At 38.8% G+C, this 23,968-nt stretch overlaps 2 protein-coding genes across 3 annotated transcripts; both read right to left on the bottom strand.

Annotated features, from left to right (window-relative positions):
• Positions 1-4,885: 4,885 nt before the first annotated feature.
• On the bottom strand, positions 4,886-22,840 carry LOC140925276 (uncharacterized). 2 transcript variants are annotated; one of them, XM_073375269.1, is made up of 3 exons: positions 22,815-22,840; positions 6,590-6,843; positions 4,886-6,408 (listed from the first exon to the last, which is right to left on the bottom strand). In XM_073375269.1, the coding sequence occupies exons 2-3, from the start codon at positions 6,792-6,794 to the stop codon at positions 5,894-5,896; spliced, it is 720 nt and encodes a 239-aa protein (XP_073231370.1). In that variant the 5' UTR covers positions 6,795-6,843; positions 22,815-22,840; the 3' UTR covers positions 4,886-5,893. The 2 variants fall into 2 exon arrangements, with proteins under 2 accessions (XP_073231370.1, XP_073231369.1); XM_073375268.1 differs by lacking the exon at positions 22,815-22,840 and adding an exon at positions 11,613-11,689.
• LOC140924004 (uncharacterized) lies at positions 11,609-18,904 on the bottom strand. The gene has a single exon (XM_073374010.1). It carries the CDS (start codon positions 18,902-18,904, stop codon positions 11,609-11,611), a length of 7,296 nt encoding a protein of 2,431 aa, XP_073230111.1.
• Positions 22,841-23,968: the final 1,128 nt, after the last annotated feature.

Genomic DNA, 23,968 nt, shown 5'->3' with positions numbered 1-23,968 from the left:
GGAGGAGGCAAGGGCACTTTTCAATAAAACATTTAATTAAGACAAATTTTCAAGATTGTATTTAATGAGTAGCTTACTTATAAAATCCTGAATGGAGATGGCGAGGCTATTTAACTTGGTAGAATAAATATAATGGCGCATAAATAAGGTGGTGTAATTGAATTTCCGTATTAGTGTTGTGTCGTGGGAGCTTGTAGTAATACCGAACAAGGTCTCCTCCGTGGTAGGAGAAATTTGACACGCATTCGCTTGGTTGAACCAGTTCAAGACCTTTTGGGTAAACAATTTGGTGAACATACATTCGATAAAAGAGTGCTCAACTGAATCTTTATCTCCGCAATATAGACATTCATCGTCCGCCTTAATACCAAATCTGAAAAGTTCTTTCTTGGTTACTATTGTTCTATGGATTAATTTAAACTGAAACTCTTTTAGTTTAGTTTCCTTACAAATGTTCTTTAGTGATTTAAAGATCTTAGTCCTCACGTCTTTCTTTAAAGAGAGTTTTTCACTCCAACGTTTAGGGCCCGTTTGATCTTCGGTGTGAATCTTAGCGTTAAGCAAATTATAGAAGTCCTTTGTCTTACCCTTGTACAGATTAATTTGCGTCGATTCGTTGAGGGAAGAGATATTATCATTTCGGGTAAAGAATGATTTGTTGATGGTGTCGGAGCCTTTGGCTAGAGACCATAAGCGTTTCGGAATGGCACTAACAACTTGATAATACTGTAAAAAATTGGATTTACAGGAATATTTATCACGGAACTCGTAGAATGTTAAAACATTGCCACTTTCATTCAATAGGTCGTTAATCGATAGAATACCCTTATTAAATCATTCACTAAAAAAGATGGGTTTCCCGTCCACCAATATATCTTTGTTGTTAAACAATATTAACTCCTGCTTTTGATCGTACAAGTAAAGAGTTTTTAATTCGTTGAAGAAGTCTAGTATCTTCTTATAGAAAAGCGGGAGATCGTTAAAGAACTTCGTGTCGTAGTTGCACCTTAGTAAAAAATTTAACCCTCCCATACTTCTGAAATAATGTTTTGGAATAATACACCAATTACTGTTGTCCGAAGTTCGCAAAAGTCTCGGGATCCAGGCGAGTTTTAAAGCTTTTAACATAATAGCAAAATCAGTCATGCGTATTCCACCGTTGTCTGAATCTTGGTAAAGACCTGATCTTTTTATTTTATCTTTCTTGTTTTTCCAGAGAAACTTGAAAGATTTTGTTCTTACAACTTCCACAATACCTTCGGGAGCATCCAGATTAGAGGCTGAATAGATAAGTTGCGATATACCCAAGGTTTTAATTAACATGGCTCTTCCAAATATCGTCAGATCCCGTGAACTCCACATATCCAGCTTAGTTTCCAATTTTTCGATCTTTTTGTAAAAGTTGAGCTCGTTATTCTCCTTAATATTATACGAAAAATATATCCCCAGTATTTTAACGGGGCTGTGAAACCACTTTAAATCCAGAGGTTTATTTTTATTACTCTTCCATTTACCTAACCAAAGCGCCTTCGTTTTCTTTACATTTAGGGACAGACCAGCAATTTTTCCGAAATCCCCAACAATTTTCAAGGCCATTTCTAAAGATTCTATGTCCGCATTGAACAGAGTAGTATAATCAGCGAACTGGGACAGCTTGATTTCCTTGCCAAAGACTTTGATTCCTCTCACGTTGGAATCCTGACGTATCCTTTTTGAGAGTACCTCCGCAGAAAGAATAAACAAATAAGGGGAGAGGGGGCAACCTTGTCGAACTCCTTTCGATGGTTTAAACCAACTGGTTATAAAACAATTATTTTGCACTGCAGTTTCTGTATTTGTGTAGAATAACTTAATCCAGCGCTTGATGTCACTACCAAAATTAAAATGGTCTAGCGTCTTCATTATAAAGGGCCATTCAATCGAATCAAAAGCTTTCCGGAAGTCTAGTGACGTTAGAATGCCAGGCAGGTTTTGCAGACTCGTATATTCCATTATGTCATTTATAAGTCGGATATTTTCCCCTATGTATCTCCCTTTTACGAAGCCAGTTTGGTCTGAGTGGATCAAGTTTGGTAGTGTCGGTTCAATTCTTTTGGCTATTGCTTTTGATGTAATCGGTCTCCAGTTTGAGAGATCTAGGAGTGACCCGTCCTCTTTCGGTATTAAAGTAATTATCCCCCTTCGTTGTGAAATGGAGAATTCACCTTGTTCGTACGCTTCGTTGAAACTTGCTATTAAATCATTCCCTAAAAGTTCAAAAAAATAGGTATAAAATTCGACGGTAAATCCATCCTCCCCCGGTGCTTTATCATTCTGAAAGGTTTCTAGTATCTTTTCGCATTCTTCGTACGTAAGTGGACCCTCCAAAGTTTCTTGCACATCCTCTGAAAGCTTAGGAGAGTCAACATTGTCAATAAATGTGTCATACGCAGTTTCAGAGAAGGTTAAATCCGAGGTATATAAATTTCTATAATAATTTTCAATTTGCTCTAGAATCACTGTCTCGTTGCGCGTAGTAGAGTCATCATGTAATCAAAGTTCACTGATAGTTTTTTTGTTGTAATTACTTTTTTCAAGATTGAAAAAATACTTTGTTGGGCGTTCACCATTTTCTATCCAACGGCACTTTGCTCTAAACATTGTCTGTTTTCCCTTTTCTTCGTAAATTGATTTAAGTTCCGTTTTCAGTCCGTCGTATTCCCGTAGTACTCCATCGATGTAAGGGGAAGAAAAATTTTCAGAGATAATAACATCAAGTTGATCTATTCTACGTCTTAATTCCTGTTCTCTGTTGCTGATACGTTTTGCTTTACATTTGGAAAAGGAAATGGTCACTGATCTGATTTCCATTTTCATTAACTCCCAAAAGAGCCTCTTATCCGACACATGGCTATAATAACTGCACGCTTGAGCGTATGTATCCCGAACCGTGCTCACATACTGAATATCATTCAATAAGGTGTTGTTAAATTTCCAGAGTCCTGGTCCCCGAGGGGATTTGTTAGACCAAGAAAATGAAATGTAAATTGCGTCATGGTCAGGCGCGATTGCATGATAAATTTCCGAATTCTTTACATCCCCAGAGAGATTTTTGGCAATTAAGAAAAAGTCAATTCTAGATTTAAGTTTAAGAGATTTTGATTCGTACGTAAATTTGCGTAACTTTGGATGGCGCATTCTTTGAATATCCACTAAGTCAAACATTTCCATCGTGGTCAGAATGAGATTACGGTAACTAGACAGTTTCCACGGTGCACCTCCGATCTTATCTTTTTTTGATAAAGTACAATTCCAGTCTCCCCCGATAATTAGCGAGGTGAGCTCTGATTTATCGATTAAACAATTGTTGAGCTCTTGCATAAATTGGAGTTGATTGACCTGATCATTAGGTGCGTAAACATTGCACAGTGATAGTTTATGTAATTTGTCAGTAGGTTTGGGGCTTAAGAGGAAATTGCCTTTAGTAAGGAGCAAGAACGATGACAATAAACTCCGAAAACCTTTACCACAAATACTTTTCAGAAGGTACATTTCTTACAGTGGCAAGCGCGCGCGTTATTCAGATGTCACGTGATTCATCCGGCCACCAACCCTGCGACATTCTTTTTTTCACAACATGTATCGAAGCCGAACTGAACCCCATTTGTTTTTTTCCCTTACATTTTTCTTAGGAAAGTTTCATTCCAGGAGAGTATTTACTACATACAACATATCCTTCATTCATGCCAATACCATACCTAATTTTCGCCGAACATGTCGGTTATTAAGGTGCGAGACTTATGACACCGGCGAACATGAGGAGTAGACGAGTGCAGTATGAAGAATTTTACGTTCATTCTATAGGTAGAAAGTTCGTTTATTTGCCGGTAAATTGCGAGCGTAAAGATTCAAATCCTTTTACCATGCAAATTAAGTGCTCTGCATCGTAACAGCGACGATTTCAAATGGGAGGAAGGACAATAGCAGCAGCAGCAAAGTAAAGAACATTTGTTGTCCAAGTTATGATATAAATAAATTGAAATAGGCTTTCAAAAGAAAGATGATACGGACATTGGTTAATAAAAAGTTCAAATGACTCTGGAATATTCATAAAAAGGTCCCTGGGGGATAAAAAAGTCATTGACCTGCGAAAATCGTGTATTTTTCGCCATAACCACACTCTAATCAACCAATTAGCTTCCAGAATTCCGCACAGAACACTAAGTTTGAATATTATAAATTGCTTCGTTCATAAAGATCAGCTAACTGACTATTGTCGACTGTCAATTGAAACGAGCAGTTTCAGTGCTATATATAAACTCCAACTGAAATGTTTACATCAATGGAAATCTCCCAAAGACCTGGTGGCCTGGTCTTCCTTCAAGTTCAAGGATGGCTTGGTCTTGCTAAAATTTAGCATACTAGTAGTTGCAATTTAAATCCCGTAAAGGGTGGCCTGGTCTTCTTAAAATTTACCTTAGAAGAACATGCAATAGAAATTCAAGTCCATTGAAGTCCATGGAAGTCCATTGTACAGGCTATTATAATGTCACGATTAGACTATTGTAACGGTCTATTATATGGTACGCCCGCTGTTCATCTTGGTAAGCTGCAACGCCTGCAGAACGCGGCAGCTCGGCTGGTATGTACTATATCTAGGTATGATCCTATCACACCATCCCTGATCAACCTGCACTGGCTTCCGGTTACCCACAGAATAGAATTCAAGATAGCAATGCTAGTTCACAAATGTATCTGCGGCGTCGCACCACAATATCTTTTAGACTTGATAAAAATCAAAGAGAGCTCGCGGTATCAGTTGAGATCATACCGGGACATACTCCTAATGGACAATACCTATAGAACAAAAAAGACACTCGGGGATAGGGCGTTTGAAAATGCTGCGCCCAAAGTATGGAATCGACTCCCTCTAGAAATTAGACAATGTCAATCATTGAACATTTTTAAAGTTTTACTAAAGACACATCTTTTTAAATTAGCTTTTTATTAGTTCTTTTATTAACTCATATTTTACTTTTATTGTTTTCCGAAAATTGTAAATTATTATTATTATTATCATTATTTGGACTAGCCATTTATTCCTTTAAGATTTTAGTGTTGTAATGCGCACTCGATCATATCTTTATCGCATGCTAGACTGCGCAATATAAGAAATAAACATTATTATTATTATTATTATTATTATTATTATTATTATTATTATTCCCCAAGGATGCACTGATCTTGCTAAAACTTACCATAGTACATGGAAAACTGTTTTAAAGCGTTCACCCAGGTGCGAATGAAGTAGACCAAAACAGGGAAACGTTTTTGGCTTTCAAATTTAACGAAGTGCGTGGGGAACAGAAGAATGGTGCAATATAACACGAGTAAGGTATATCGATGTTGTGTTTCACACATTTTCCTATAACTGCGGTAAAGAAGTACATTCTTGATACCAAAAAGTCAGTTATATCAGGGTTTCACTGTGCAGTGTTATTTGTGAAAAACAAATTAAAACCTTGATATTACAAATACCTGTATAACGAACACCTCCGTACAACAGATGGATTTTTTTGCCATAGTTACCAAAAATGCATCGAACGGAACCCTGATATAATGTCCTCCTGTCATAGCAAGACATCCAGTGTACGTCAAAAGTTATTGATTATGGCTTGTTTTGATCTTGGGAAATGAAATTAATCCTTTTGGCCAAGAGCCATTTTGTACCTTAGCGAATGTATTTTCATAATTTAAGTAAATTTGACAGGAAAACCTAGAAGATTTCATTAGATACAACCTCTGTTACGCAGACAAATATAGAAGATAAAGCTAAGTTGAATTTACCGGAAATTGAACCAGGTTTAATTAAACAAGTTTAATTCGTGTGAATGGGCTTTAGCAGCATTCTTCGTTAATAAGGGGCAACGACGATGACAAAGACATTTGAAAACTTTTTCGAGAAAATGTTATTGCTAGGGAGATATTGTGCAGTGGCGAGCCCTATGTGAAGAGTACGCTCACCGAGAAACGAAACCTCCGTCCTTCTCCATTTTACGACGTGTATGATGGAGAAACTTTGGCCACGTGCATCGAACCTACTCTTGATAGCATCAAGAGCGTCTTTAGCGTGGTTTTGATTTACGGAGCCCACCACTTCAGAGATTGACACACTGGGAGAGCGAGCAGAATGTTTAGGATATCGTGTAACTACATAGTTAAGCCCATGATGACTAAACTTGTAAGTTATTCGGTAACCAATAAAAGCGTGATTTTCCCATCCCCTCCAATCGCTGTACACTGTAACCACCCAATATTGAGTGGTATAAGTTTTCACCAAATAATCTGTTAAAAATAAGGCTAAGTCGCCGAGGCTTTTTCTTCTGTTCGCCGTTACAATGCCTGGGAGTTCATCCGCAACTAGAGTATCTAAAAAATATAAATTATGAGAAAGCTGTGATGAGTATGGACTAGCTTGAGAATAAATATAGATACAACTTCCTGCCTCATAATGTTTTCTTTGGGATTTTGTCACATCTTTCACCCGTTTCTACGCCTCACTATATGTGCATGTATTTTCTTGTCCATCACAAGATACATTGATACACACCTATATATTCACAGCGGGATGAAGCGGGTTGCCCATTCCTCTTTGTCCATACACCTCCTTTACAATAAACTTTCGAGTCTGTCTTGAGTTTGTAATCGTTGTAGCAATGAACTGTGCACGTGTCGTCTTCATATTTTCCTGTACATGTAACATCACCATGAGGCACTGGGTGATCATTAGTACACTGTTGTCTGCATCGTACCATTGTACCACACTGTTGCCTGTGGGCCTCCAAACTGCATCTGCTGGTTCCGCTATGACACATTAAGATAGATAGTCAATCTACGTTTTATGTTGCCCTAAACGTGAAGTCAAGATGGCTGTAGCTTGGCCAAGTTTATTTTGTCGAGGTCAAAGCAACGCCAAAAAAACTGGCTAATATCTAGCCAAACTTGAATGAGCAAGTTTAATTGGCTGTTTAAGATTTTTCTATTGAAAACAGTGTTTTATAAATGATAGGTAAAGTGTAACTTTAGAACAATAGTACTAATGACTGTCATGGTTGTCTAATAGATTACGCCTCAGGTAAACCTCGGGTAAATAAAGTATATTTTAAGACTTGCGAGATCCTTGGAAACTATGAATACCACAACAGATGTTACACTGGGAAAAGGCGGATCGAGACACTCCACTCTCGATTAGAAATCTCGGCTGAAGTGGCAGACGACCAATGACACTGCGACTTATCGATGAACTAACGAAAAACAACTCAGTTTTACTCTGATGAAGATGACTCTTGCCTGAGACTAGAATGGATCGTGTCTAAAAGTACACACGAGTGACCACGAGCCAGATATCATCACAGTTTTCGCTTATCATCTAAATGACGTTATCATTACATCACTTGACCGCAAATAAAGCAATCCCGGGGACAAAAATAGGTAAATAATTGTCGTAGTAGCGCGGATCTTCATACCCATTAAAGAAAAAATGGAAACCTATGGATGAGAAAAAAAATTGATAGTCGTGTGACCGTCCCCCCTTCCTTTCACACCACCAAAATTTCACTCTTTCCGTTTGTGTTGAATATAAGACCGTGCTATCTTGTTTTTGTTTTCCTCTTGCCGCCATCTTGAGAATCCCGCAAAAGAAAAATATGACAACGAATCGTAACAAGTTAATAGAGAATGGAAAATGCTAGGAACCGAAAATTTGAATTTCGAGATTAAATAAAAGCTTCCAAATAGCTTTGCCGTTCATAAGTCGCGCAATCGCACGCGCTCTATTACCTGAAAAGAAAAATAAGAGACTGCCACGTTAAACCAGTTTATTAGCATAGACAGTAAGCTTATTAAACAGATACAATTATGCAAGAAATTAAAAGAATAGAACTTGACGAACAGGTAGTTTGTATTCACATAATATTCTGAAGAAACCAATTGGGTAGTTAGGAGGAAGTACAACTTGTACAACGGACATAACGTAGCCTTTTTAGTTCAGGTGAAATGGTTCCCATACTTTTGAGATAACGAAAGAAAAAGTAGCAGCACCATATTTATAATTTATTTGTGGCCTAGCTGTGGAACTTGAGGTTAGCTAGAGACAAATCTGGTGTTAAATTAGCTCCCATCACTATGGACCTCTAATGGTCTCTAATAAACTTAACGCGGTGGTGACCAGCCCGAAGCACTAGCTACTTGGTCACTGCGCACAGTTTTATTTTCGGTTCATTGTTTTTTAGTTTTTCATGTAGCGCATTATAAATACGTATAGCTTATACATCAATACTTTGTAAATAGTGCAAAACGTTAAAAAATCTGAAATCGTACGCTTTTATCGTCAGCACATCGCATGCGACAAAGTTGTACCACCGTCTAAATCGACTTTTACGACATCATTTCTTGGTAGCAGAGATTATCCTCCCATCATCCTAAAACCCACCGATACTCGAGAATTGGAAAACATTTGTAACTTGTTTTCGCCGAGAAAGGCCCCTGGTTATGATAATATTTCTATGCGTGTGATAAAGCATTCATTTCACCTGATTTCCGCACCTCTGGCTAACATAAATCTTTCTCTATCAAAAGGTATTTTCCCAGATAAATTAAAAATTGGTAAAGTAATTCCCATCTACAAAACAGAGGATCCGAGTCTTTTTGTAAATTATAGACCAATTTCTTTGCTGCCAAATTTCTCAAAATTCTTTGAAAAGGTCATGTACAATCGCTTAGTCGAATTTGCCGAATCAAACGAAATATTCTATCTCCGTCAGTTTGGATTTCGTAAAAATCACTCGACATCACATGCACTAATCCATTTGCTCAATAAAATCTCGTCTGCAATTGACCAACATGAAACCACTGTAGGTATCTTTCTGGATCTTTCTAAAGCGTTTGATACCCTCGATGATGATATCCTATTTACCAAGCTGGAACACTATGGTATCCGTGATGTAGCCCTGCAGTGGATTAAAAGCTACTTTTCTCATCGCCATCAATTTGTTCAATTCAATCAAACTTGTTCTCCGATGCAGACCATAAAATGTGGTGTGCCGCAAGGTTCCATTCTTGGCCCTTTATTTTTCATACATAAACGATTTCCCAAACGCTTCAGAAAAGATAGAGCTTCTGCTCTTCGCTGACGATACTAGTATTTTTTATTCTCACTCCAACCCAAATACCCTAGAATCTGTACTTAATAACGAACTAAAAAATATTGAAGTTGGGCTGCGATGCAACAAATTATCGGTCAATGTAAAAAAAACGACTTATCTCATTTTCAAGCCTTGGCAGAAGAAATGTAACCACAACTTTTCTATCTCCCTTGGTGGTCAACCTTTAACACAATCCAACGTTACTAAATTTCTTGGAGTATATATTGATGAGCACCTTACTTGGAAAGATCATATCAGCTATTTATGTAAACAAATCTCGAAATCTATCGGAATGTTATTCAGGTCCCGCTTCTATCTATCTTCAAAAACTAAACTCACTTTGTACTACTCGTTAATTTATCCCTATATCACTTACTGTAACTCTACATGGTCGTCCACATACGTAACTAACTTAAATAGAATTTATTGTTTGCAAAAACGGGTTGTGCGAGCTATCACCAATTCAGACTATAGAACACATTCTGCTCCTTTATTCTCCAGATTAGGAATTTTAGATATTTTTCAAATCAATACGTTTCAAATAGCTAAATTTATGTATTGTTATCACTACAGCCTGTTGCCTCCGTTGTTTTTCAATTTGTTTCGTACAAATAGTCAAATTCATAGTTATAGCACCAGAACAGCCAACAATTATCACGTGCATCAATGCCGAACAAACCTCAAGAAATTCACAATTCTCTATCAAGGTCCAAAAATCTGGAACTCTCTTCCCACTACAATCACTACTCTGTCAAGTTTTCCTAATTTTAAAAAAAAACTGCTAGAATTTTTAGAAAAATAATTTAATGGATTGGCTAAGCCGCACACACGTAGCACTGTCCTTTACTAATATATTGTAATGTACGAGGTGGCCTCAATTATAAGCCTGGTGGTTTCCAGAGGTCACCTCGCCGTCCATTAAACGATGTATATATTTAATATTAAGAGAAAAGGCGAAATAAATGATGATGATGATGATGATGATGATGAATTGTATATATTATGTGAATTGATCGTACAACTGACTTGCGATTGTCGTATGATTGATCGACACGGTGCGATTCTAGTTGTAGGTTCTTCGTAACCGCGCACTGCATGCGACAAAGTTACCGTGTAAATCAACCTTAATACGATGATAATCAGTGAATAAACATGTTCATAGTCTTATTTACAGATCGGTTTAACAAAACGACATTTAAAATTTCTCATAGCATCAAAATAATAAAATCATTTGTGTACAATCATACCATACTGTAACCAATAACAATGTACGAAAAAGGACCTTGAAGTACAATAAAACCTGTATTAGCAGAAAACCACGAGCCCCTGGCTAGAGGGTTCACTTATAGAGGGGTTTATTTGATAAAGGTTTTTTACAGAAAATATTAGTCTGGGAGCAGGCTTCTTGGTGGTGGATAGTAGGGAATAAATTTGGGGAACGGGCAGATATCAGCCAGCTTTCACACCTGTTTTGTGCGAGCTTCACTGGCTACCGATTCAATACCGTATTATTTTCAAGATTCTGCTTCTAGTGTATAAATCACTGAATGGGACATCGCCTAGCTATTTAGCTCAGAAACTTCATCATCGTTCTCATACTAGATCATTGAGGTCTGTTAGTAATGAACTTTTAATGCAACCTAGATCGTATACCAAGACCTACGGACACAGAGCATTCGCAGTTCATGCACCAAGAGAATGGAACTTAATACCCTATGAAATTCGGGGGGTTTCTTGGTGTTGCGGATGGTGCGATCACCAAATGACGTAATACAAAAGATTGAAAAGACACTGAACAATACCCACACTTCAACACAATACCTAACCAACAATGGTTTCCGCAACACCAAAAAACACCCGAAATTCGGAAGTCTAACACTATCTCGAGTTTTGAAAAGATTACTTAAGAGGTACTTGTTTACTAAATTTAGTAATAACAGATCATTGCTTTTATAGATTTGTATATATTGCTTTAGTTTTAATTTTTTTTTTTTAATCATTGTAAATATAATAGGACATAGTTGTAAATTTGTAAATATTTATTAATAATGTTGTTTATATGATTGTAAAGCGCCTTGAACATAGGATAAGAGCGCTATAGAAATGAAGTTATTATTATTATTATTATTATTATTATTATTACTATTATTATTATTATTATTATTATTATTATTATTACTATTATTGACCACCGTACAAAGATTCATAAAGCTGTCGTTTCGAGCGTTTATGATAGCCCTTCGTTCGGACGAAGGGCTATCTCTGTACAGTGGTCAATTTACATTATTAACAACTGCGTTGATAAACCAAATTTTCGTGTTTCTCTCCCACCACAGTTTCTTTAGAAACCAACCCCCTTTATTCATTTGTGTATCTTGCTTTCACAGGACATGTTGTTAGTCTAAACACATAAAGCAACTAATTACTTACGGTGAACAGACGAGCCTGTGATCTGTCCAGCCAGTACTGATGGCGACAAAAGCGGATATATAGTTAAAGCCGAGTGCCTCACAAATCTGCTTGCTTGCAGTCTGGCTAGCAGGTGTTCCTGTTTCCGTCACGCATACTCCTTCCCAGTTTCCGTTAGCTAATACTTCAACTTTTCCTTCATAAATAGTTGGCTTCGGCCGTGTCAGGCGTAGTTTAGAGCAAGTTACACTTATCTGGGAACTGCTTGAGCTATGTGTTAGATGCTGGGGATCATCTATTCCCACACTTTTGCAAGAAAGACCAAGAATGTTTGGTGATGGGATAGACGATGCGACCGCCCATGCATTATTTTGCCAGAGTTGAAGTAAACCACTCTTTTTATTCCACCGATCTATCACATTGGCAAGTCTAGCAACTGGTTCACAAATTTCGTCCACGTAACCAATCCACTTTCCATCGCTACACACTCGTCCGCCTTGTGGTATTTCCCAGTCACTTTCCCAGCGAGGGCGGTACATCTTCCCATTAAATACGTGACTTGGAAGATATAAGTTAGTACATTTAAGCGTAATGCAGTAGCCTTCAAGAGGGCTGATCATTGTTCCGTACGTCTTTGTATGCTTTATATAATCGCAGGGAAGATACGATCCATAATCAACACTTGGTGGTCTTGGGCAACTTAGCGGCTGACAATCAGGAATTGTCCCATCCCAGTTTTCATCTACACAGTTTCGTTCCTTTGGGCCGTCGAGCAGAAATCCTTTGTGGCAAACATAATAAGCTTTTGATCCTTCGTCATGTCCGTTTGAAGAAACGTCCCCGTTAGACGGCTTTGTGAGGACAGGACACTGTTTTATTTTCTTACAAACGGGAAGGGAGGGGATCCATTCTTGGTCTAAGCATGTTGTTTTTCTTTCGGTGTTCTGTGCGTCAATGTTGTATCCGCCATCACACTTCAAGCTGGCAATTGTGCCGTGAGCAGGAGTTGATGCAGTTGGGGGTGGAGTGTACTGAACAACCGAGTGTGGTACTTGTGCTGCGGGACAGGATCTTTCACGACCGTAGGTTATAAGCGTGTAGGATACTGCGATTGTGGCTTTGCACTTTGTTAATGCCAGAGCAAAGACGTAGTGGGAAGTTGGATCAAGAGACGTGACAGTTAATGATATTTCGTTATCTACTTTTGTTTTCACTAAGGTTTTTGGTTCCAGTTGCTTAAAATGTACAAGGAATAACTCCGTTTCGGAAAGCTTCAAAGTGCCTTCTGTTTGCTGCCATGACAAGCTAACGTCTGTAGCACTTGCAGAAACAACCTGCAAGTTAGTTTCCTTTTCGATAAAGTTCACAGAATTTGTTAGTGTCTCCATTTTTGTGGCGATGGCAGATAACGCGAACCCTTCCCACACATTGTTACTAAATAACACTTTTAGGTGTCGATACTTTGCATTCACATTCCAGCTTCTTATTACTACTGACAAACGTTCGCCGTAATAAAGAACTGAGGCCAAGTTAGATTTATCAGCTTGTAGATATAAGTCATCTCCAACTAAGAAGATGCAAACATCGGCGGAGTTTAAATGAACCAAGGAGAGGGTGTCTTCAATTTCATCATCCGCGTAGTTGTCTATGATTTTTAACCCAGAAGCCTTATAGAGTAAATACGAATCTTTTCCTTCACCTCCAACCAGTTTATCAACGCCACCATGAGGAGCCAGTGTGTCTTCTCCTTCAAGCCCACAAAGCTTGTTATCAGAATCAGAACCGATCAGAAAATCATTATGAATGGTGCCGTATACGTTTTCGATGCTGTTATAGATATCTCCTTCTGCATCAACTCCTTTTCCAAATCCAATTTTGAGATCAACAGTTACTCCTCTGAGACGGAAACCATCGCCTCTGAAAGTGAGGGTATCACTACCATCGCCGCCATCAATGATATCTCCGCCATCTCCTCCATAAATGTAATCATCTCCGTCTCCGCCATAGATGATGTCATCACCATCCCCTCCAAAAATTATATCATTACCAGCTCCACCATATATCTTATCATTACCCTGCTTTCCTTCAAAAATTGTTCCTGTTTGTCCACCACGTAGAACGTCGGCCTGAGCACCACCTTCAATTTCCCTTGTTGTGTCACTGCCTGTCAGTTCGTTCGAAGAGGTAAGCGATCCCTTCAAATCTTCAGCTGCTGCGATTATACTATTCTTTTGCGGATCAATGTTTTGTGGTGAGTCAATGATTGTACGGTCGACGGCAATGACCTTTTTGTACGGGTATTGTTTAATGATAATAAAGACCACTTTGTCCGAGGATATTATATGGAGATGTTGATATTTCCCACCACTGAAGTAATCTAGAATTCGAACGCTGAGTGAGCTAGGTCGTCTGTTTGAAGCGACAATAACATCGTTTCGGCCGTGAAAATATACACGAATATCATCAAATTCCATTCCAAGTTGAAGGTTATCTGTTTTGCTGTCATCTGCATAATTGTTGATTTCATTGAACTCTCCATATCCATGGTTTAACACATAGGTATCTGATCCATCCCTTCCTTCCAGATGCTGGTAATTATAACCATTTCCAGCTCCGGGGTCAAAGTAATTATTCAGTTTGTTCCCATAAATTTTGTAACTGCATTGACTTGATTTCAATTGAAAGCGGACCACGTTTTTCCAAGGATTTTCGTCAAGATTGTATGTTATCAGCCCCTTGTCACAGCCTGCATGCGTGCATTGACATTCAGTGGGATCCTTAGATACCTCATATGCCTCAAGTTGAGCTGTCTTACTGTTTATTCTAAGTGTAATTCCATCGATAGTTCTTATTCCAAGATGCTGGTAGTCAGACGAGCGAAACCAACTACGTAATACTACAGTAGGTGTTCCATGACTTGAGGTAACCTTTAAATCTCTGTCGTCTCTCTGCAGTTGTAAGTTTACAAACGTTTCCTCTACATGAGCTAAGTCAACTTTCTGGCGACTGTCAAAGTTGTTAATTGTCGCTTTTCGACATGCTTTTTTCACAACATAATTGTCAGTACCTTCTCCGCCCTCAAGATAATCTTCTCCTCCAATACAGCTCAAAAAATTGCTCTGATCATTTCCCACTATGTGGTCGTTGTGGGGGGAATCAGAGACTGTGGCGACGTCGTTGTAGCCCGTTGGTTTAATGCAGTCTGGACTCGGTGAATCCGACAAATCGACACAGATACCGGTTGGGGAAGTTTTGTAATCCAGCATAATTGGTACTTTGGATACACTTCCGTCTTCCTTGGTGGACACTTTAAAGACAACGTGATCTCCAGAGGTAAAGAGCATATGTCTGTAACGGTGTCCTAAGATCCAGTTTATTATAGTGAAGCACGAGCGTTGGGCATTGTTTCTGTCTGTTACAGAGAGATGATTACCTTCTGTTTTAACTTCTATCATTTCAAACGGTACCTCGAACACCGCAATGTCAGTAGTGGTCGAGTAATCCTCTGCATTATTGTCAATAACATCGCAACCTTCGTTTGCCCTGATGATGTATGTGTCTTCATCCTTCCCTCCAGCCAAACGATCAGCTCCGGGACCTCCATCTATGATGTTATTGACATTATTTCCAGCAATATTATCTGAGCTTTTTGACCCCGACACTTGTTTGACTTGACTGTATTTATTATCAAGAAGTGAGACCGTTTGGCCCGTTTTTGCGGCGCCTAAATCTAGAGCCACCGCCTCACATTTAACATCATGGATAGCTTCGCTATTTAGGGTTTGTTTGGGGACGAAAATGACTCCGTCCTTACTACGAAATGAGACGTGACGGTAGTACGTCGGATCTCCAGGAATGAACCAGTTCTTGATACGAATGTGATGACTCTTGGAATAAGTGACATCCAGATCAGTTCCACTCTGATAACATCGGATGTCATCATAGTCAACGTTGATGACAATGATGTCGCGCATGTTATCTTCAGCAAAATTATCTATAATTGTTTTTCCCCCGTCCGACTGGATAATGAACAGATCACTTCCAGATCCCCCAGTTACACTAGACATTTCTGGTCCTAGGTAAAATGTGTCGTTACCGCCTCGCCCATACAGATTGTAATGATAATTTCCAGTAAGAAAGTTAAGATTTAATTTTCCAAAGTTGCACTCTTCATTCTTTTTTCCAGTGGGCTTTGTTGTTGGTTTTGGATGCTGCACGGCGTAAAAGGTGTTATTCTTGGAGTTTCCGTAATAAGTTCCATAAACTGATTTCTCATGTAGATTTGCTCCGCAAATGACATTGTATGACTTAACGGGAATAACGAACCACAGCTTAGCAGTCTCGTGCTTGTATGTGAAACTCCTCGACTCCCCTATCCCAAGCACGATGTCTTTAAGATTTGAACCAACTGAAAATGTCTTACGAATTGTTTCATGGCTGCCAGATACATCTCCAATTTCTAAGGTAGCACGGTTATTGTCAAGGAGCCTGAAGTTAATATAGCCACCAAAACTTGACAGCCTCCCTTGGGTAAAATCAATTCTTTCTCCACTTCCCTTCTTTTCCCCTACTATCTTGTAATAGTTGTCTGGGTTTTTCAAGTCGCGGATGAGTTTTTTGTCATATTCCTCTTGTTTCCTGTAAGCCTCCATCTGTCTTCTTAGTCCACCTGTTAGAAAATCTGCAGCTCCATCCAAGAAACCTTTGACTAGGGCCGCAAGGAACTCTAATCCAGCCCATGGACTCTTCCAATTGACTTTCTCCACCTCGGCCATAATATCGATGTAGAAGTCGTCAATAGCCATTCGTATTATTGAGAGAACGATCACAAGAGGTTCGGTGACGACTTCCGCTTCAGGGCACAATGTTCCTACTAAGTTCAGTACCGTGATACTTACGTCAAGAGCTAAATCAATCACACGAAGTGGCAATAGCTTGAGGTCTTCAGGATCATTTAGATTTAAATCGGCTAACTGTTCTATGTCTTGTTCAATGAAGTAGATATCGAATGCAAGTCCCACGCCAGGGATGGCACCCAACAACTCTCCGACTCCCCTCTCCGCGAACCTTTCCACCTTGCTAGACAACGTTTCCAAGCCTTTCTCTAAGTTTAAGCCTTTAGCCAACCCCTTAGCTGCACTACTGAGAACTCGTTTCCCAACTTTGGAAACCATCTCATTGAGACCAGTAAGTCCTCCAAGCGTGTGAGCAGACTGGGCCAAGCTAACAGCACCTCGAAGGTTATCACCTTCCTGAAACGCGTTTAAGGCACCGAGAGCAGAAAATATTAGGCCATGAACAGCTAAACCTTTATTTACTTTGGAGTATGCCTCTTTCATTCCAGCTTTTCGAGAATTGGATAGGTGGTCTTCGATCAGCTTTGGAGTAGCCAATTCTTTTGGGCTGATCTTCAACTCAACGTGTTCTCGTTCTTTAGCATTACGGCGATCTACCACATCAAATTCAACCTTGTCTTCAGAAATTTTGATAGACCCCTCATCAACAGTAACAGAATTTTTATCGTTTAGCGAACAAGCAAAGCGTTTTCTTCGACGACGTGTGCACTTTTCGGAGCCTTTGTCTTTGATAAGACGTTCATCGTGCTCTTTAGCAGAAGCCAAGCGGACAAGATGTACCGCAACTTCTTCACTTCCTCTTCTATGTAGCAAGTCGCGCCCTTTCTGTGTTCCTTTTTGAGTCCTTACGGGAAAATTTTCTTTGCTAAACACTTCTTCTATTTTGGCAGTTCCGACGTTTTTAAGCATGTTCATGACAAGCTCGTCCATTCCTGGACTTCGTCCTGATTTTTCAGTTAATTCGGCTAGTTTAGGCATGTCTTCACTTTTTGGGAATCGGTTTTCCTCTTGTATCTTTTGTGCTAGTTTTGTTAGAAATTCGTTTTTGGACTTATCGGTTGGCTGAGCCGCTTCTGCAACCAGCGAAACTACCATAAACTCTACAGTAGCTCGAATTGCGTCAGCGGTCTCCTCAGGTTGGTTTAAAATTTTTAGATCCGTTGAGAAATCGGGTTGACTGTCAAGTCTGTTGTAGACGGCCTCACGGATAGCTTTCGCTAGCTTTTCGTGGTCAGGAAATTTACTAAAAACGCCATCTATCATTGTGTCGTAATCAGGAGCCCAAAGACCACCTTTACCTTTTCTACCTCTTTTAGTAGTACCAGGCCAATCATCATCATTGGTATGTACCAGTATTTGGTTTTCTCCTCTTGGTGCCACACTTAAACGAAATTTCCTTGTTTCTCCGCCAATTACAACTTCGAACCTCGTTTGTTTTCTTCCTTGGCTTTTATATATTTCAGGATAATATTGTAACAACTTCAATATTTCTTTGAGCAATACCTTATTTGTTACGTGGATTGTCACTTTTAAATGCTCTTTATCTCCTGTACCAACAGTTTCCTCTTCGATAATTTTTGTACCTGGTTTTGCTGCGTCAAGGGTCTTCAATTTATTCCACTCGTCAAGAGCCTCCGTACTGCTTTTTAGCATACTCTCAGTAACTTCAAATTTCAATTGCGTTTCTTTTGCCGCGGCTATCTCGTTTTGTAGGTTTTCCTTAACTTGTTTTATTTTTGAAGAAACATCTCTGGCTATCTCCACCACGAGATCGGCTGGATTTAATCCGGCCAATTCTACATCGTTTATGGCAACGGCAATCAAAACATCTACTGCTGCATTAAAGGCGATATCCCTTTCTTTTGAGCTTACTGTTCCTGTTGGGTCTTTACTTCTTAATACTCCCTCAAAATCAGGCTGACTACTTAAGTCTGAATCTAATGCTCGCGAAGACTCGTCTCTTATCGTTTGTTTTAAGGGACCCTTCATATTGGGATCAGACAGTATTTTAATTTGTTCCTGGAGATTAGACAGATCCCTATTCCCTTCCGTGCGTGTTAGTGAAAAAGACTCGTCCTGTTGAATGGTGGCTTTAAATTCTTCAAGTCTTTGTCCAATTGGCACAGCAAATACTATAGGTTGTTTTTCGTTTCTGTTAAAAGTGGGATACAATTTTATGAAGTGAAGCGCTTCTGACAATTTAATTGCTTCCGTTCTTCTAAAGGTGACGCGTTTCCCCCCTCCAGGCGTTTCTGTTTCTGTGACCGTCTTTGGTGATCGGGTTTTTAACATTTGAAAGTTTTTTCCTACACCATGTTCAAACGCTACTCTACCAAGGGCCTTTCGGAGAAGCCCTCTGAATGGACCTTGAATGGAACGAGTTTCCCTGGTGCAAATGATTACGTTTGAAAACAAGAAAGCAGATGAAAAGAACAAAGCTAGCACACCAACACTCATACCTGAGAGAGGGTTGGATTGCAAACCTGGAATAGAAGAAAAGGGTGGAAACAGTTATTATTATTACTTTTAATATAACAATGATAATAATATATTATAAAGGAAGACACTTTATGCTTACGAAAGTGGTCCATTGGAAACCATGTACGAAAAATGATACAATGTAAGAAAAATGGTTGAAAGTCAACCTCGGGTCAATTTAATAAAACTTTTACAAGTTTACTTTACAATTGCAGCCATTGTTTTCGTGTCTGAAAGCAATAGCTACACTTGTAAATTACACTTGTAAAAGTTTTATAGAATTAAGCCCTGGTCGAGGTTGATACCGTCAGGATCTCGTGGGATTTTATTATTCAAAACAAGCATGTTGCAACTGGGCATAAGTAACCGAACATACTGGTATTGGATAAAAGGTTAGATAAGGGGATGGGGAACAAGAGGACAGAAGGATCGGATTAAAGGTAAATGAGAAAACGGAGGAGTAGCAAAAGGTATCAGAAAGTTATGGAAGGTTTAAAATTACTGTTACCTATATTATGATTGGTTCACTAACGGCAATTGACAAGGAACTAGAGCAGAGCTAAAGAGAGTTGGAATCGACCTGCCAGTTGATTAAGTACGGAAGACTGCTTTATTAGGAACGGCAAGGATTCTTAAAAAAGGTCTTTACTATAATATATAAAGAGATGGAAAATTACTATATGGAACATTAAAGAGATAATGAGTAAATTTCGTGAAGTCTTCCCCCGTCGACTTTTGTATATGGGTATTTCTACAACATCACGATAAAAATTACACTCTCTTAAAAATTAATGCATAGTTATCTCTTTCCTTTTGCCCCTTGCACTAACAAATTATTTAGCTTTCCGTTTAGCCACAAATAAGGTTTTGTAGTCACATCAACTTCATTGGTCTTTGCCTACAATCTAAAGTGATTCCTAAAGGTTTTCGCTCTAATTTTCATGCGTCTTTGTTCTCTCGTTCTCTCGGTCCAATCAATATCTCTACTAAAATCCAAATCCAGTGCACTCAAAATTCTTTTTTACGTAACATTATGAGGATCACAATCAGAGCCATGTGCCTAAAACGTAACGACCTAGACCAAGAAATTCTCCACTGCCACTTCGAATTTTCCAAAATCTGTCCGCTTGTATTGGTAAATTCTATTCGTGCCAAAATCCAAGAACTTAATTCTAAACTTTTCAACAACTAATGCACCAAATTAAGACTTTAAAACTCGAACACTTGATAGGTCCCAAAATAAGCAGTCACAAATCATTTGATAGCCAAAACACCGTAGTTACTATTCCGGATAATCTTCCGCTTACTGACTCAGAGAAATCTGTTCTCAGTAAAGGCCAAAATTTTGTTCCTATCGCAAAACGCACCGACGAATTTTCAGTTAAGCAAGACGTCGAAAAATTCCTTTGCCACATTGAATTGAAAGCCTTTTTCCATGACAAAGAAGATAATTCTAACACTTCGGACAAAGATATTTTGGAGCACTTCATGTTCGTAAATCAAAATGGACTCCCCCAGAGGGCCAGTTTGCCTCCTTAGATTTTTTCATCAAAAAATGCCGTCATGACATTCAAGAGCTGAAATTCAATTGCGACACTAAATTTTCCAACCTTTCTTCTCAAGAGTGGGCGGCGCTTAAAAACCTCAGCAAGCGGAAAGACATAATTATCAAATCGACCGACAAAGGCGGAGCGGTAGTTGTTTGGTGGTCCGATTTATACAAAGAAGAAGCTTTGTGGCAACTTTCTGACACCTCCTTTTATGCTAAAGTCGAGAAAGATCTTACTTCCAACAACCACAAAATTGTCAAGGACACTATTCAGAACTTTATAGTCAAGCAAGAATTACCGGCTACTGCTACTAATCTCATCATCACTACCCCTAGAACCCTTTTGTGTTTACTTTTTACCCAAAATCCACAAACCTAACAAGCCGGGTCGTCCTATCGTTTCTGCCTGTAGTTGTCCCACGGAACTTATTTCGAGCTGTTTAGATAAGATTATGGCACCAATCGTCAAATCTTTGCCTTCAAACATTAAAGACAGTCAACACGCACTTCAAATTTCCGCGATTTCAATTTCCCAGGCGAAGACAAACTAATTTTCACTATGAACATTTCATCTCTGTACACCGTCATTCCCAATAGCGAAGGTCTTCAAGCACTTAGATATTTTTTCGATCAACGCACTGTTAAGGAACCAAGCTCAGAACCGCTACTCCGCCTAGCTGAACTAGTTTTAACACTTAACTGTTTTTCGTTCGCCGGTAACTATTACAAACAAATTAATGGTGTAGCGATGGGCACAAAAATGGGACCCAGCTGCGACAATCTTTTTCTAGGATACGTAGAGCATCAATTTTTCAATAATTATGAAGGTCCTAAACCCTCTACGGTTGCTACATTGACGACTGCATCGGCGTAATTTCATCTAGCAGAGAGGAACTTAATCAGTTTATAACTTCCGTCAATTCCTTCCATCCGGCTCTAAAATATACCTGGGAATTTCAGAAACTTCGCTGGCTTTTCAAGATATCAAAGTTTCTATCAGTGACAACGGCTTATGTACTAGTGCGCACTACAAACCCACAGACTCTCACAGTTACTTGTTGTATTCATCTTCACATCCATCCCATGTTAAAAATTCCATTCCCTATTCTCAATTTCTTAGACTCCGACGTCTACGTAGTGATGACTCTGATTTTTCGATCTAACAAAATAAGAGGAAATGTGCCAGTTCTTCGAAAAACGTGGCTATCCTGTTTCTGCGATTCAAGCGGCCCATCACAGCGCTCAACAAATTGATCGACAATCAGCACTGCAAACGTCACAAAAGGTAAAGAATGACAGAATTCCATTCACCATCACATTTCACCCTCACAATAACCAAGTAAAACCTATTATTCTTAACAACTTTAAAACATTGCAAAATGATCCTGAAACTGGTGTAATTTTTCATTGAAACGCGATTTCATTTCATTTCATTTTTGATTTCATTCAAACGCGACAAAAACGTAGGTAAGTTTCTAGTCAAGCACATTCAAAACAATTGAGAAGCCTGGCACCTTTAAATGCGCGCGTTCGCGATGCAAAACCTGTCCTTTCATTCAAAACACTGATAAAATATAGGGCCCCGTGATCGTTTCACGTGTACCTCGGCAAATGTTTAATTTATTGCATAACCTGTACATTATGCAAAAAGCTATACATTGACGAAACAAGAAGACGACTAGGTGACCGATTCCGAGAACACCTTCACGACGTTGAGAAAAATGACAAAGACGCATCCAAACCAGTCGTGCGACATTTTAATCTCCTTAACCATTCTAAAGAACACATGTCTATTTGCGGCCTTTCCCTACATCATGGTACTACAGACAGCTGAAAAAATCTAGAGCAAAGATCTATTTTTCAAATCGGCACCCTTAATCCCCACGGCATCAACGAACGCTTTTCATTCAACTAATTTATTCCTGTTTTTCACGTCACCAAGTTCCCACCAATAGCACAGCTCCATCTTCTGTATATAAACCTTACACAACCCACAATTCTTCGATTTGCTCTGACGAAGGGCTAACGCTCGAAACGTCAGCTTTTCAATCTCTGTACGGTGGTCAATTTACATTATCAACTCCGTTGATAACCAAATTTTCGTCTCTCTTTCTAAAACTAATCATTCCAAAATAATTCGTGAAAGTGGAAACAGCCTTGAAAACATCTCTCTTTACTACATTTGGTATCTTAGCCTTAAAAATAGGAATTGTACCTTAGAAATACCATGTTTCTAAAAGCAGTTACTGTAGCGGTAACAATTTCTTTTATTTCAATTTATATATTATTAAGCCAGCATTTTCAGTTGAATAAGAAATATAAGGTTAAAAAGATACTTACAAGATGTTCCTCTTGGACTGCTGCGTGGTATCCTTCGTTGTGACTACTGAAGGATAAGTCGAAAACTATATTGGGTAGCACAGACAATAGATGAGCTAATGTTCAACCTTTATCACCTGTACACGTCAACTTATTCTATTCCGGTGATTAAAAGTAAATGAAGTGAAACAATAAACTGAGATCCAGCAATCATTTTTTCTAATTTAAAAACTTCTTATTGGCTTTCGTTAAGTGTCAGATTTTCTGTTTCATTGTTGAAGCTACGGATCATTTAACCTTTACAGTGTCACAAGCATTGCATAGCCCATATTCTACGGGTTCTATTCTATGGCTATGGCTTGTAGTGCTATATTGGGACAATTCGCCACATTTGAGTTCTATACTATAGACGTGTCATAAAAACCGTCATTTGCAGAGATCGTGTAGTCAAACTAAACACACTCAAACATATTCTTGTATCCATAAAACAACGGTTGGCTTTATTTTGAAATTACTGGCAGTCGTCCATTTTAACTGCGGCGGCTACCTGCCACTGGGGCAACGAAACAAGCTCGTTTATTAGCACGGGACGATGGGAGACCAGAAACAATGTTATTAATAAATATTTGTCTTTTATTGAAATGGTTATTAAGTTAAGAAATACGCTTTTGTTCATGCCTTCTTCTGTAATCTTTCATAGAAACTGTGTGTAATCTGTACACTTGAAAGGGGCACCCAACGACTGTTTGCTGACTCGAGAAAATTACAGTTCTGTTTTTCTAACATTTTCGGAGTTTCTCTATTGATTTCCCTTCAATTTTCGGAAGTTGGATTTTTCGCATACCTTTCTCCACTAAAATATTATCCATGTGAAAGAATCTCTTAAGTTTCAAGAACAGTGACAAAAAGAGAGGCATCAGAAAGTCTCACGTTCTCTTAGTTTCTAAGATTCTCGGAAAAATAATCAGAAAGCTCTGATAAACTGAAAAAGGTTTGAATTGCACCAGGATGAGCGAATGGATAAAAAAATTATAGCGCCTAAAAGCACTCTGGGTAACCAAAAACGTGTTTTGAACGCATTTGGAGAAAAACAGATATATTATTAAATAAAGACGGGTTAAACCCACTTAGGGTTATGGTCATAAGTGAGGTAACAATTTTACAGGTGACCAATC

Source organism: Porites lutea, chromosome 14 (genome assembly GCF_958299795.1).
Source record: "Porites lutea chromosome 14, jaPorLute2.1, whole genome shotgun sequence".
Classification (NCBI taxonomy): Eukaryota; Metazoa; Cnidaria; class Anthozoa; order Scleractinia; family Poritidae; genus Porites; species Porites lutea.
The sequence above is the reverse complement of the archived record's forward strand: the minus strand, read 5'-3'. Positions and strand labels throughout refer to the sequence as shown.

What these genes read in the sequence shown, in the direction of transcription:
- LOC140925276 (XM_073375269.1), bottom strand. Translation starts at nt 6,794, where the DNA reads ATGGTACGATGCAGACAACAGTGTACTAATGATCACCCAGTGCCTCAT. An exon ending in ATCCCGCTGTGAATATATAG is followed by an intron (nt 6,409 to 6,589) that starts GTGTGTATCAAT and finishes TATATTTTTTAG; the next exon opens with ATACTCTAGTTGCGGATGAA.
- LOC140924004 (XM_073374010.1), bottom strand. Translation starts at nt 18,904, where the DNA reads ATGAGTGTTGGTGTGCTAGCTTTGTTCTTTTCATCTGCTTTCTTGTTT.